Genomic DNA, 12,214 nt, shown 5'->3' with positions numbered 1-12,214 from the left:
GGGCTCCCAGCACAGGCCACCCAGGAGAGCGTCGCAGCCAAATAACATTACTAATTGTTTTTTTTTTATTCAATTCAATTCAATTCAAAAATACTTTATTAATCCCAAAGGGAAATTATTTGTTGTTGTAACTCGTTATCGTCATTTCATTAAGAGATGTTATAGATACTGATGGCTGTAGGCAGGAAGGATCTCTTGTAAAGGTCCATCCCACAGTGGATCCTAAGAAACTGGCTGCAGATGTCGTCCGATCCGTCCACCCAGACTCGGCTGGCCTCTCGGTTCCTCTGGGCTGAAGGACCGCCTGAATGCCGGGTAGAACTCCTCCCAGAGCGATGGCCACTCCTCCCAGCAGTCTGCCGAGCTCCTCGTTGCTGCAGACAGCCAACCGTAGGTGCCGAGGGACGATCCTGTCCTTCTATTGTCATGAGCCATGTTTCCTGCTAGTTCCAGGATCTCGGTGGTCAGGCACTCGAGCACAGCTGGCAGGTAGATGAGAATGCATCCACAGAACATCCTTTTCAACTCATTTGAGATTTGGGGCTGTAGTTGAGATATTACTTGAGCTTTTGAGATGTTAATCAGCTGCTGTTGTTGTAGAAAACTGCATTGTTGCCATGGTTACGCATCATAACAAATGTCCAAAACTAAAAAAGTTTCAGTAAAAATCCTTCCAGCTGCACAACATCTGATACCAGAAGAAACCATAATCCAAAAAATGTGATTTACATCCAGAAAAAGGAATTAAAATTTCCAAAAGCAAAATCTCAGAATGAAAGTAACAGAGCTGCTCCAACATGCAGCCACCTTGAGCGGCGCAATTCTAGAACAGGTATATACATATTCACATATGTATGTGAATATTTCTTTTCAGTGCCCTGAGACTACTTCTGTTGTGACTTGGCGCTATATAAATAAACTGAATTGAACTGAATTGAATAGCGTGCTGTGGTGCTATCAGATACAGGCAGTTAAAACAAGCATTGACTTTGTATAACATGTACATTATTTTGCAGATTCCTAACTCTAAACTACACTAGAAGCTTTAACTTCTTATTTAACTGTGAATATTTCTGTTGTCTTCCATGCATTCAGAGCTGCCACATATCAAAAATCTCTTACTGCTGTTGTTGACCTTTCTGCTGCTCCCTTCTTCAGCAGTTGCCACAACAAGCAAACTCGTTCAAAAGATTTGGCAACTGTAGTACGCCGGATGCTTTTACTGACGCAACCTGAGCTCAAACCCTGCAGACACAGGATTACATAAGCACTGACAAATGCTACCGAGAAGAAATGCACTGCAGTTTGAGGATTTTGTTGTTCTTCTGGATTAGTTCATGTCTTTTTTTAATAGAGCCACTGTTTTAAAGATAAATTTAATTCACTGAGCAGTGATCAGACACCCTTCAGATTTAAAGTTTAGTTAGTTTGTTATACAGAAGATCTAAAGTATTTGTCAAACCTGCTAACTATTATGTGGATCGTTTTGTCAGCAATGTATGATGGATGAGACCTTTAATGTGGAACAGACACTGAAGTGATGGAGATAGCAGCTTTCCTGACAGCTCTGGACCCCTCTGTTTTCCGCTTCAAGGCCCCCAGCCGGCAGCATGGCAGAGAGAAAAAAAAAAAGGCGAGTGCTGCTGCATTCGCCTGAAGACATCCCAACACCAACAGCATTGTCATATCTGCAATTGAATTAAAAGCGCACAAAAAGAAGGATGATTATTGAAGTTGCTGTTGCGAGAAATCATGTGGGATTTAATGAGAGGCTCTTCACTGAAATGTGACTGACAGACGGGTTCTCCACGTGAAGAAAAAAAAGCTCACAAAAATGTTCCTGGCGGTTACAGAGACACATGACAGGAATACAAAAAGCATTCATTGTAACTCCAGCTTTGGCAGATTCATTTTGATAGTGGTTGGAACTAATTTATATTCATGACAAACAAAATGAGTACAACTAATTTCTGTTTGAAGTTTATGTATTGGGGGAAAAAAAATCTTTGCAGGTTTAAAAATGAGATCAACAGAACATCCAATGTTTGCTGTTGCGCAGCACTTTTAACTTTGGAATTAGAGAGGAACTTGAAGTCATGGCTGATTGAATGGTGTTCTCTGGGAGTTTGGTTGGTTTCATGTTTTTACATTTTTTTTTGTTTGTTTTATAATTAGGTTTGCATTGTGTGCTTAGTTTTAAAATTACTTGTTTTCTACTATGTTTATTACTCTCTAACCTGTTGTCTGTTCTGCTCCTGCCCCATCACACTCACCTGTTCCTGGTTGTCTTCTTCTCAGGTGTTTATAATCATATTCATTATTGTACTCCTTGTATTCTTTGTTTCAGTTTGTTTAATTATTTAATTTGTCTGAGGCTGTATGGTCCTTCTTGTGTCCTTTTCTGGTTCCTGTACGTTTGCATCCTCGACTGTGCGTTGTTGTTTTTTGTTATTTCACTGCTGAACGTCCCTTTATCTTTATGACAGTGTTCCTTAAAATAAAAATCGACCACCTTATTTAACTGCTTAAAATATAATATTTTAAGATTTTTTTTTTCCCCCACAAAAAAACCTAGTCTGTTCTTCAGAGTAGTGGCTCTCAAACTTGGGTCCCTGGGGTCCGCAAGCTGGTGCTTGGAGGTCCACCATAAAACAAAATAAACAAAAAAGGTATTAAATAGATGTTTAATAACCCATTAAAATACACCAATGTAGTGAACTAGGCCTCCGGTCAAACCTGCCTCTGAAGACCTTCATGGGACAGGAACTGTTATTTCATTGATTTGAATCCAGAAATACAATTTAGCTCATCCAGAGACTTCCTAATTGTATCCTGAACTAATCAATTGAAAGAACACTCTCTTTTTATATTATCATTACTATTTTACAATATCTTGATAATCAAAAGTGTGTTTAGTTCAAACCATTTTTAAATGTTGAAGTGAACCACTCATTTTAAATCAACTGTGAAACAGTATTAATGATTTTTAATCCTCATTCAAAGTAGAAATCAAGCTCAATGTCTATATTACAAAGTAATTATGCATTTTTGATCTTCTGTCTGAAATGAGAAGGAGTGATGTCGGTCAAAAGTCGGAGACAGTCGCAAACAAGTTATTGGAACATACTGTCATGTTTTTAAACCTCTCAGACAGTAACAAGAGAACTGACACCTGTAGTTTTTCTCTCTTGGTCAAAACCTTTCTCTGTCTGTTCCTAAACATCTCCGTTGTTTTCTCGACTTGTAATGACCCTCTGACGTCACTAAAACCACACCCCTGTTGGTTCCTTCAACCAATCAGGACTTCCCAAAAGTGACCGGAAGCAGACTCTTTAAAAGTCGACACTTCCTAGTTCCAGTGAGTGAGTTCTGGAGTGAGTTGGTTGGTTCCGTGACTTCTTCTGGTTCTGATGGAGTTCGGCTGGAGTTCCTAGGAGTTCTTCCGAGTCTAGCTGGGATTATGGAGCCTTCCACATCTGAGTGGAACCTCTGACGGACTCACAGCTCGCTGTGATTTCACCTGGGAGGTGAGCGTGGTGTTGAACGGAGTACCGTCACTACTTCGGACGATTCTCATCCATCCTAAGGAGACGCTGAAAGTTAGCGTTGAAATGGAACTCCATACCGGAGCTGACCTATCTTCTGCAAAGGTAACGAGTCGCTTCACTACCTAGTGTACCGGGGCTGAGCTGGGGTCGGATGAAGGGTGCCATTCCTCGTCAACACACTTTCTTCCTCCACATTTTTCTCCATTTAAACTCCTTCATTTCCCATCTTCAAACTTCTATCTTGCCAGTAATTAATCCAGATATCTTCAGAAATGTCTGTTGTTTTTGTTAAGTAAAACGTGCCAAGTTTTATTTATCAGAGCCGATAGTATAATCAAGTGTACAATCTGTTGATGTTAAATTTTGATTCTGTTAATAAAAGAGCACATTCATTTTGATGGGTCAAAGAAAATTAACGTCTCATGTCACTGATTAAACCATCTACAACACAGTACCTCTGTCACATATCTGTCAAGTAGCTCAAAAAAGTGAGAACCCGTCATTAAAAATTGACTGTAGTGGAGCTCTGAAGCTAACTGAAGCTAACCTAGCCTTAGCATACTACACCAATATGCAGGAAATCACATCTACTATTTTCAAACTTGTTTCAAAAGTCAATATGAGGAACGCGGGAGCGCACATAGAGATGACTTGCTGTGCATTTCTTTGAAATTTAACAAGATAAACAACTAAAAACAATTATTTATTTACTCGACTTTATAATAAAGGTGTGTCTCAGTTGAACTTTTACTTAATAAATGCACTTTGACAGTCAACTCAGCTTCATTTCACAAGTGTTCGCTGCCTCGGTGCTCCAGGAGCGAGCAGATGGAGGAAATCAGGAAGGAGAAACACTGCGCATTTCTTTGAAATTTAACAAGATAAGCACCTAAAACAATTATTTGTTTGCTCGATGTTATCGCAAAGGTATGTCTCAATTGAACTTTTACTTAATAAATGCACTTCAATTTGGTCAAATCAGCTTCATTTCGCCAGGGCGGCGCAGCGAAATGAAGCTGATTTGACGGTTGCTACTGGTGTGATCCCGGAGCTGGACAAATGTGGAACTATGGCAAGCTGACTGTGTCATTAATAGCCACTTTTACCTATTACATTATACAACGGCATGCCATACCACTTTGCCATCCAGCGGCTGAAAATGGTAGTGTTCAATATTTTCAATGTCAGAATGAAAGAAAACAATCATATCTTGGGCAAATATTGATTCATAAATATGGAGGAAAAAACATAAATAAGTCACTTTGGTGTATAAGTCGCAGGGCATGCAAATTATGCAAAAATCTGTGTCTTATAGAATGAAAAATACAGTACTGTTAAACAAACTTGTAGTTTTAACCAGTTTAGCAGTTTGAATCTTCTGGCGTTTTGATTCCCAACACTCACTTTTCAGCCATGTGTATCCTGGCAATGAACAGACGAACAGTCAGACAGCAAGTCATTTAGCTACCGTCTGCTTGAGGATGGCATGAATCACTTACTCAGCCCAGATATTAAGATTTCAGAGCTACATTGACATCCATTAGGGAAAATAACACCCCTGGCTCTTCATCTAATAGAATTTGAGTGAGCCAAATTGACCATAAATTTTGAACATAGTCATAAATGTCAAGAAATGGCAGAAAAACAGACAGACAAACTCCTTCAGCATGATGGCAGTGCAAACCATTGCTAAGGGAACGTTATATGAAATGTGAGTAATCACAGTAGAGAATATGAAGAAAACGTGGGCAGTTTATCGAGTAAACGAAGAATAATAGGAAAAGGCTTTAGTTATCCCATTTTCTAGGTTACACCTACCCTTTACGCATTAATCCAAAGTCACCAAACTACAGATCAAGGTGATTAAAAAAAATAACCTGAACAAAAAAATTAAAGGGCAAGAAACAGAAATGAAACATGGAAACAATGGTGAATCCATAACATTGAAACATTGAAAGTGATGGGAACAGATTTTTGCTATACCTTAAAAGTAAGTGATTAATGCAGGGTGGTGTTATGATTAATGAACAAAACTTGGTGTGTATAAGATTCAGAAGACAGTACAAACTGAAAAGAAAACGGGGAATAGAATGAGCATAGATTAAGCCAGAAGAATAAACTCAAGTTTATTATTTTTTCTCTGGTCAGGGCGTTTCCAGGCTAGAGAAGATGCATATTCCCTCCAGAGAGTTCTGGGTCTTCTTTGTGACCTCCTATCAGTGAGACATGCCCAAAAACCCTCTAAAGACAGGCATCCAAGATTCATCCTATCAGATGTCGGAACCACCTCTTTTCAATGTAGAGGAGCAGCGGCTCTACTTTTGAGCGACCCCACCCCCAACCCCCAGCCCCATGACATTGCTCCACACCCTATCTCTAAGCCCAGTCACCCTACAAAGGAAGCTCATTACTTCATTCAACCTTTATCTATACGGGCTAGCGTCAATGAGCCACAATGACTCATTTACAGACAGAACATATATATAAAGTACAGACAACAATAACAGTAAACAATGATAACAATAAACTACAGTAAAAATGCAGTTAACATATGAGTAGTGTTTAAAACAATAAACCCGGGTGCCGTAAAACAGGGTAAAATACTAAAAACAAGAACATATTTGCTTTGATTTTTCTATTGACATTATCAAATGTTTGAAACCCCTTAAATAAATCAAGGTGGAACACTTCACTTTCTGTTGCAAGGTGTTCCAGGTTGCTGGAGCTGAGTAGGAAAAGGCCTTTTTGCCAAGTTCAGTCTGCATTGAGGGGACGCTGCAGGTAATGATGGTCTTAGAGCGCATGTTGTAACTGAACTGACGATGTGACAAGTGGGAGGAGATACAAGAAGGCAGCAGACCAAGGAGGGATTTATAGATGAAAATGAACCAGTGTGAGAGACTACGTATAGATAATGATGACCAGCTGACCAAGGAGTACAGAGTGCAGTGATGGGTACAGTAGTTACAACCAGTTATGAATCTTAGCGCACCATGGTAGACAGAATCCAACATCTGCACGGAGCTGGCAGAGGCATTCATGTAAATAATGTCATCATAGTCAGTGGCCAAGTCAGTCAGTGGAAGGTAGTGGTTATAAGGTGTTTTCTGGCATTCAGAGTTAAGCAAGATCTAGTTCTGAAAAAGAAACTCATGTTTAATTTAAGTTCCTTTATCAAGTTTTTGATATGTGGTTTAAAAGAGAGATGTGCATCGACCAAAATTCCCAAGTATTTATAAGAATCTACAAACAATAGGAACACCATGCATGGATGAGATAGCAGGAAGAGTTGCTATTCTTTTTTTTCCTTTTTTTTAACCACAAAACAGGTTTAAAAAAAGATATCAGGAAGTAGACGGGAAGCAAATACACACCAAAGGGAGCTGAGACAGACAACTTGAGACAAAAAGAGACAACCTCATCTTGCTTGTCCAAAAGAGAACAATCACTGTGAGGGGAAGAGGCAGACATGCACGAAGAAAGGGCTGGAAAGAACCTGACTGTCGTGTCATCTGGGATCATTGAGCTCTGTAATAGGCTTGAGTCTTGTCAGCTGAGCTCAGCGCAGGTTGACTTGGCTGTGGATTTCTTAGCTGACTTCCTGCTAGAAACGGCACATGGGATTTTGATTCTCCAACAGACTCAGTATTATTCTAGAAGGTCTCACTTAGCTGGTTTAAAAAAAAAAAAAAACAGAGTTCTCAAATACCTGACATGTTAATTTACTTACTACTTCATAATGGAACTTAAATTGTTTGAAGACCTAAATGTTGTTGGCATATTCACCAAAAATCATACATGGTTTTATTTCAGCATGTGCTATTTGTATGTTGAGTTCACTTGTGCAGAGATTTATTTTTCTCAATGCAGGAGATTCTTGATATGTACACATACCCCCCATCTCACCCTTCCAGCTGCTCCGTTTGTTGAAATTGCCACAAAAAGTCACAAGACGATTGCTTTATGCCGGATACCCTTCCTGATACATCCATGGAGCTACTGCCAGAAACATGTGTGGGGCAGAGGGCTACCATCTATGGTGCATAGGGGAGCAGATGGAGGGGGTTAAAACCCTTGCTTAAGGGTCCAGCATGGGGCAACTGAGGGTAGACAAGATTTCTGTGGACTTTTTTTTTTTTTTAGGTTGTTAAATTAGGTCAGTTTTCTTTCCCTAAGTTAAACAAACTTGTAATGGGACTTCCAGGGGTTATTACAATGTTAGATTTTAGATACAAAAGTCTAGGAAGATCTAGGGCGTGGTGTGCAAAATGTGGGGTAGAGGGTGATAGTTGGCTTTGGCGTCTCCCAAGGCTACAGTGGATTGGTTATGTGCAATGTTGCTGCTCACTCAGGACTTGAACTATGGAATGATTGAAGCTTTCACCTGCAGTCTCACACTAAGTTGGGAACACTGCTGCACCCGGGCTGACCGTACATCAGAAATCACAACCGGCTCTGCTCTGATTTGGTAAAACTATGACTCAGTTTCATTATTTGTTGAATGCAGCATCAGTTTAATCCCTGTATCTTAATTAGATTGGGTGGGTTGATTTACCAGACCATAACAAAAAACACCTTAATTCCCCCGTCTTATTTTTAAAGATGTCATATATCCATCCTGGCCATGTTAAAAATTATGAAAATCAGTTATGACACTGGCGAACTTTGATCCCTGTTTATAAGTAGAGGAACTGGGTTGCAAAAGTTTAAATTTGTTGTGGATTTTTATTGTTTTTTTCAATTCGCACAGTGTGTAAATTAGTAATAGAGCCATTGGTCATAGAGGCTACATACATTGCTTTGATAACTTACATACATTCCCACAAATTTTACATCAAATGTCCCTTAACAAGGTGAATTTTGATCACACGCGTTTTGAAGCCATCATTGTGTTTCTGGCATAATTATGGCTGGACATTTATTCAGTCTTCCTTGCAGAGTGTTAATTTCAGGTGAAGTTTAGGAACTTGAAAAAATAACTACTTTATTGTTCCATTCTCTTTGTGCAATGCATCAGTGCAATATAAGGCTTCTATTGCCATGCTTAGCAGTTGATAGAGCACTTTGGATGAAGGTCTCACACAGACTCAGTCCTCAACACAGATAAAGAAGGAGGGTTGAAAGTAGAACTGCGGCTATGATGTCATCTAGTGACTTTTGGGGCAGCCAATAGCTACTTTCCTTAAGAAGGAGTTAGCAACAGTGTGAGTTGCTCCTGAGCATCCTTACCAATACCCTCTTAGATCTTTTCTGAGGTTATTGTATTTTCCCTTAGTTTTAAGTATTGTTTATCTAATGTGCTGACTAACATACTATTTTTTTTAGCAAAGGAAAACTATAATCAACACAATCCCTAAGGAGAAATTAAGAAGTCGTATATTTGACAAATTGAGACTTTTAGACCATTAAGGACCACTTGCTAATTTATTCAGTTGAATGTTTTGGGCCTGCATGTGGGTGGCAAGGTGGCTCAGTTGATAGAGCTGCCACCTCTCAGCAAGAAGGTTGTCCAATCATATTCCTGCCAGAAGCCTTTCTGGGTGGAGTTTGCATGTTCTCTCCGTGCATGCGTGGGCTTTCTCCAGGTGCTCCGGTTTCCTCCCACAGACCAAAAACATGCATGTTAGTCTGATTGGTAACTCTAAATTGTCCCTAGGAGTGAATGAGAGAATGAATGGTTGTTTGTCTCTATTTGTCTCTGTGATAAACTTGTGACCTGTCCAGGGTGTCCGCCTCTCACACAGTGACTACTGGATATGGGCACCAGTTACACCCCGTGACCTGAAAAGTAAGAAGTGGGTTTAAATAATGTCCATAGGAATGGATGGGTCTGCATGTATAATTTTGACCCTGTGAAGATTAGAGAATTTCCACAATCATGCTTATGATGGGTGTATATAAACTTTGACTACAATTGTTTATCATCATATTTATTTGACTGTTTTTAAGGTATAGGATGACACAAGAAACAGTTATAATTGTATTAATTTCGGTAGGATTATCTGCCTGTAATTAAAAATGTAAAGAAAGTGCAGTGTATTGTTGCTGATAACTTGTGATAAGTGTGTGTGATGATGGCTACATTCACACAGCAGGAAAAATAACCTAAATCTTTTTACTTTCTTTTTTTGCCCATATGCATGACATATCTGATTTGTTATTACAATCTGAACAACACAAATCTGATTTTTCTTTTTTATTCTTTAATCCAACCCAGGTCTTTTTCATGTTTGGTACTAAATCAGACACTTAATTAAATGTTTTGGAAAGCAACTAGCTTGAACTGTGATTGTGTTTTATCTGAGTTTTACATGAGTGAGGTAGAGGTATGTGGGTTGATCCATTGATACCAACCTTGTGCAATTTAAATCTTGAAACTTCAAGGGCTTCAGCTACAGAAGTCCAGTTGCTTTTTTATTTTATTTTAATTATTTTTGTCCTGGTTGACTGAAAATCAACAGCAAACATGTGATATCAACATTAGTGTCAGACCGTATTTATACTAGCATGATTGGATCAATCTTTGAATGAGTTTCTCATTTAGTATGTCATTCCTGTAACAGAAATTCAGTGTTGCTGCATATGAGGATTGCATCAGGGTTATCAAGAGTTCACACTGGAGTCTGATGACTGTTGCATTTAAAATATAATCTGAACGACTCCACAAAAAATAAAAATAAATAAAAAAAATCTGATCTGTGCAAAAAATCTAAATAGTACATTAAGCTCAGCAGTGTGAACATAGCAGTACAGTATATAGTCCTGTACCATAACTGAACTTATTGTATAATGGCTACAGTTTGAAACTGTTGCTTAGCTTAATTTACTGTCTCACTAATTATTGGGTCATTAGATGACAACATGTGATTGTATCCTTACTCTTTGTCGCACTAATGCAGATGCCTAAATATAATGTATTGTTGATACAGATACTTGTTTCATTAGAAGTGGCTTCTTTTTTTAATAAGATGTGATTTTGGCAAAATATAGGTGGTATAATTGCTAAATATATAAAGAGTACATAAACATAAAAAAAGCTCAAAATGACAAGCCCTATACAGCTGCATTAACAAATATATTTGCATTACATTTTGTTCTCTACTTTGGGTTCTTTTTAATGGACAACTCCTGTGAAGGCAGCAAAATGCTGTTTTCAAACATTTCCATTTTAAAGGAGAACACTAGAGATAGAATATAGCCTTTTTGGCTATTGTATAATTTATTTTAATGGGACCATTCAACAAGCAATGCTAAATGTGTTGAGGCTTGAAGAAATGAATTTACAATATAAATGAAAATGTTCTGTTTGTGCTTAGTTGGATAGCTATAGAGTGATGAGGATAACTGCAGATTAAAGCATAATTGTTTACTCTAATTGCAGTTTATTTGGACTAAGAAGCTTTTTTATATCATGGAGTTTATCATGACAATATGAGTGTGAACTGCTTTGATGTACCTGAGATCATCTAATTTGTCTATTCTCTTTTCTCTTACTCTCCAACCTTCATGTCTGTTGACATTTTTTGCAGATGAATTCAAAGCCTTTCTGAAGCTTTTGCCCACTGACCGGTTTTTGAATGTTTCCACAATCACGAAGTTCTGGTCTGCCGACGTATCTGTCCAAAAACGCTACACCCAGCTGGAGACCAGCACTGCACTGATATTGGGAAAAGCCCAGAAGGTTGTCAGGAAACTGTTCACCCTGAGCAAACGCTGTCCCAAACAGCCCCGCATCAGTCTGCCTCGAGAAAAGTGAGCCACAGCCACACTCAAGAACAAATTAGATGTTTTTTTCCTGCCACCAGAAAAAGTGGATTATGTAATTTTTTTTGTATCTGTTTGTGTGACTTTGTCTTTTATTGAAACCCATTAACTGGTTCTAAATGGCCCCCATAACTAATCAGCTTCAGGAAAACACAAACATGGCTAAACTGTGGATTTTTACAGATAATTAGTTAGAAATTGGTTGGGGAAAAGCTGAACGTGTTCATCACTTATTCCAGGAGTAAACATATCACACAAAATCTTTGTTTACATTTTAATAAGGATGTTTATATGCATACTTTCAGAAATGTTAACAATTTTTTTATTTTAAAATGTACAAAATATCTATACTTACGCTTACAAGCAAAATAGCTTTTGATGCATATGCTTGAAAGAACAAACACACTTGTTTGTTTGTTCATTTGTTTTGTGTTCTCTTATACCAAATACATGTTTATCAAATTCCATACAATTTCAAAAGATGCCTCGGGTTAACCAGCTGCTATACAAGTTGTACTGTAGTTGAAAAGGTGCTGTTCACAAACCAGACCACATGGCTCTTAAAAACATAAATTTCATTGGAATTTTAACTAAATCTTTTAATCACTATGCTTCTTTTGAAACGCTGGTTTGTTTCCATAGTTTATAGGTGACAGGAATTCCAGTTCATTTTTAAGGACTCTTCAGTCTTCATCAGTGGCAAAAAGGTGGCTGCTTGTGGTTTTAGTAATTCATTAATGATTTAATAAAACATATATCTGATAATAAGATTTAGAATATTAAAACATAAATTTACCAATAGTTTTAAATTAGTAACAGATATATATATAAAAAAAGATATATCAAAGCATGAACGAATTACTAAAACCACAAGCAGCCACCTTTTTGCCACTGATGAAGAC

General features: G+C 38.2%; 1 protein-coding gene across 1 annotated transcript in view; it reads left to right on the top strand.

Annotated features, from left to right (window-relative positions):
- brinp2 (bone morphogenetic protein/retinoic acid inducible neural-specific 2) overlaps window positions 1-12,214 on the top strand; it is a 198,815-nt gene that overhangs the window by 183,632 nt on the left and 2,969 nt on the right. The window contains exon 6 of the mRNA XM_037682126.1: window positions 11,078-11,300. Coding sequence (XP_037538054.1) covers window positions 11,078-11,300 — 223 coding nt within the window. The remainder of the gene's footprint in view (window positions 1-11,077; window positions 11,301-12,214) is intronic.

The sequence above is a fragment of the Nematolebias whitei genome, chromosome 9 (genome assembly GCF_014905685.2).
Source record: "Nematolebias whitei isolate Nwh7 chromosome 9, NemWhi1, whole genome shotgun sequence".
NCBI classification, from domain to species: domain Eukaryota; kingdom Metazoa; phylum Chordata; class Actinopteri; order Cyprinodontiformes; family Rivulidae; genus Nematolebias; species Nematolebias whitei.
This window is presented reverse-complemented; position numbering and strand designations above follow the sequence as displayed.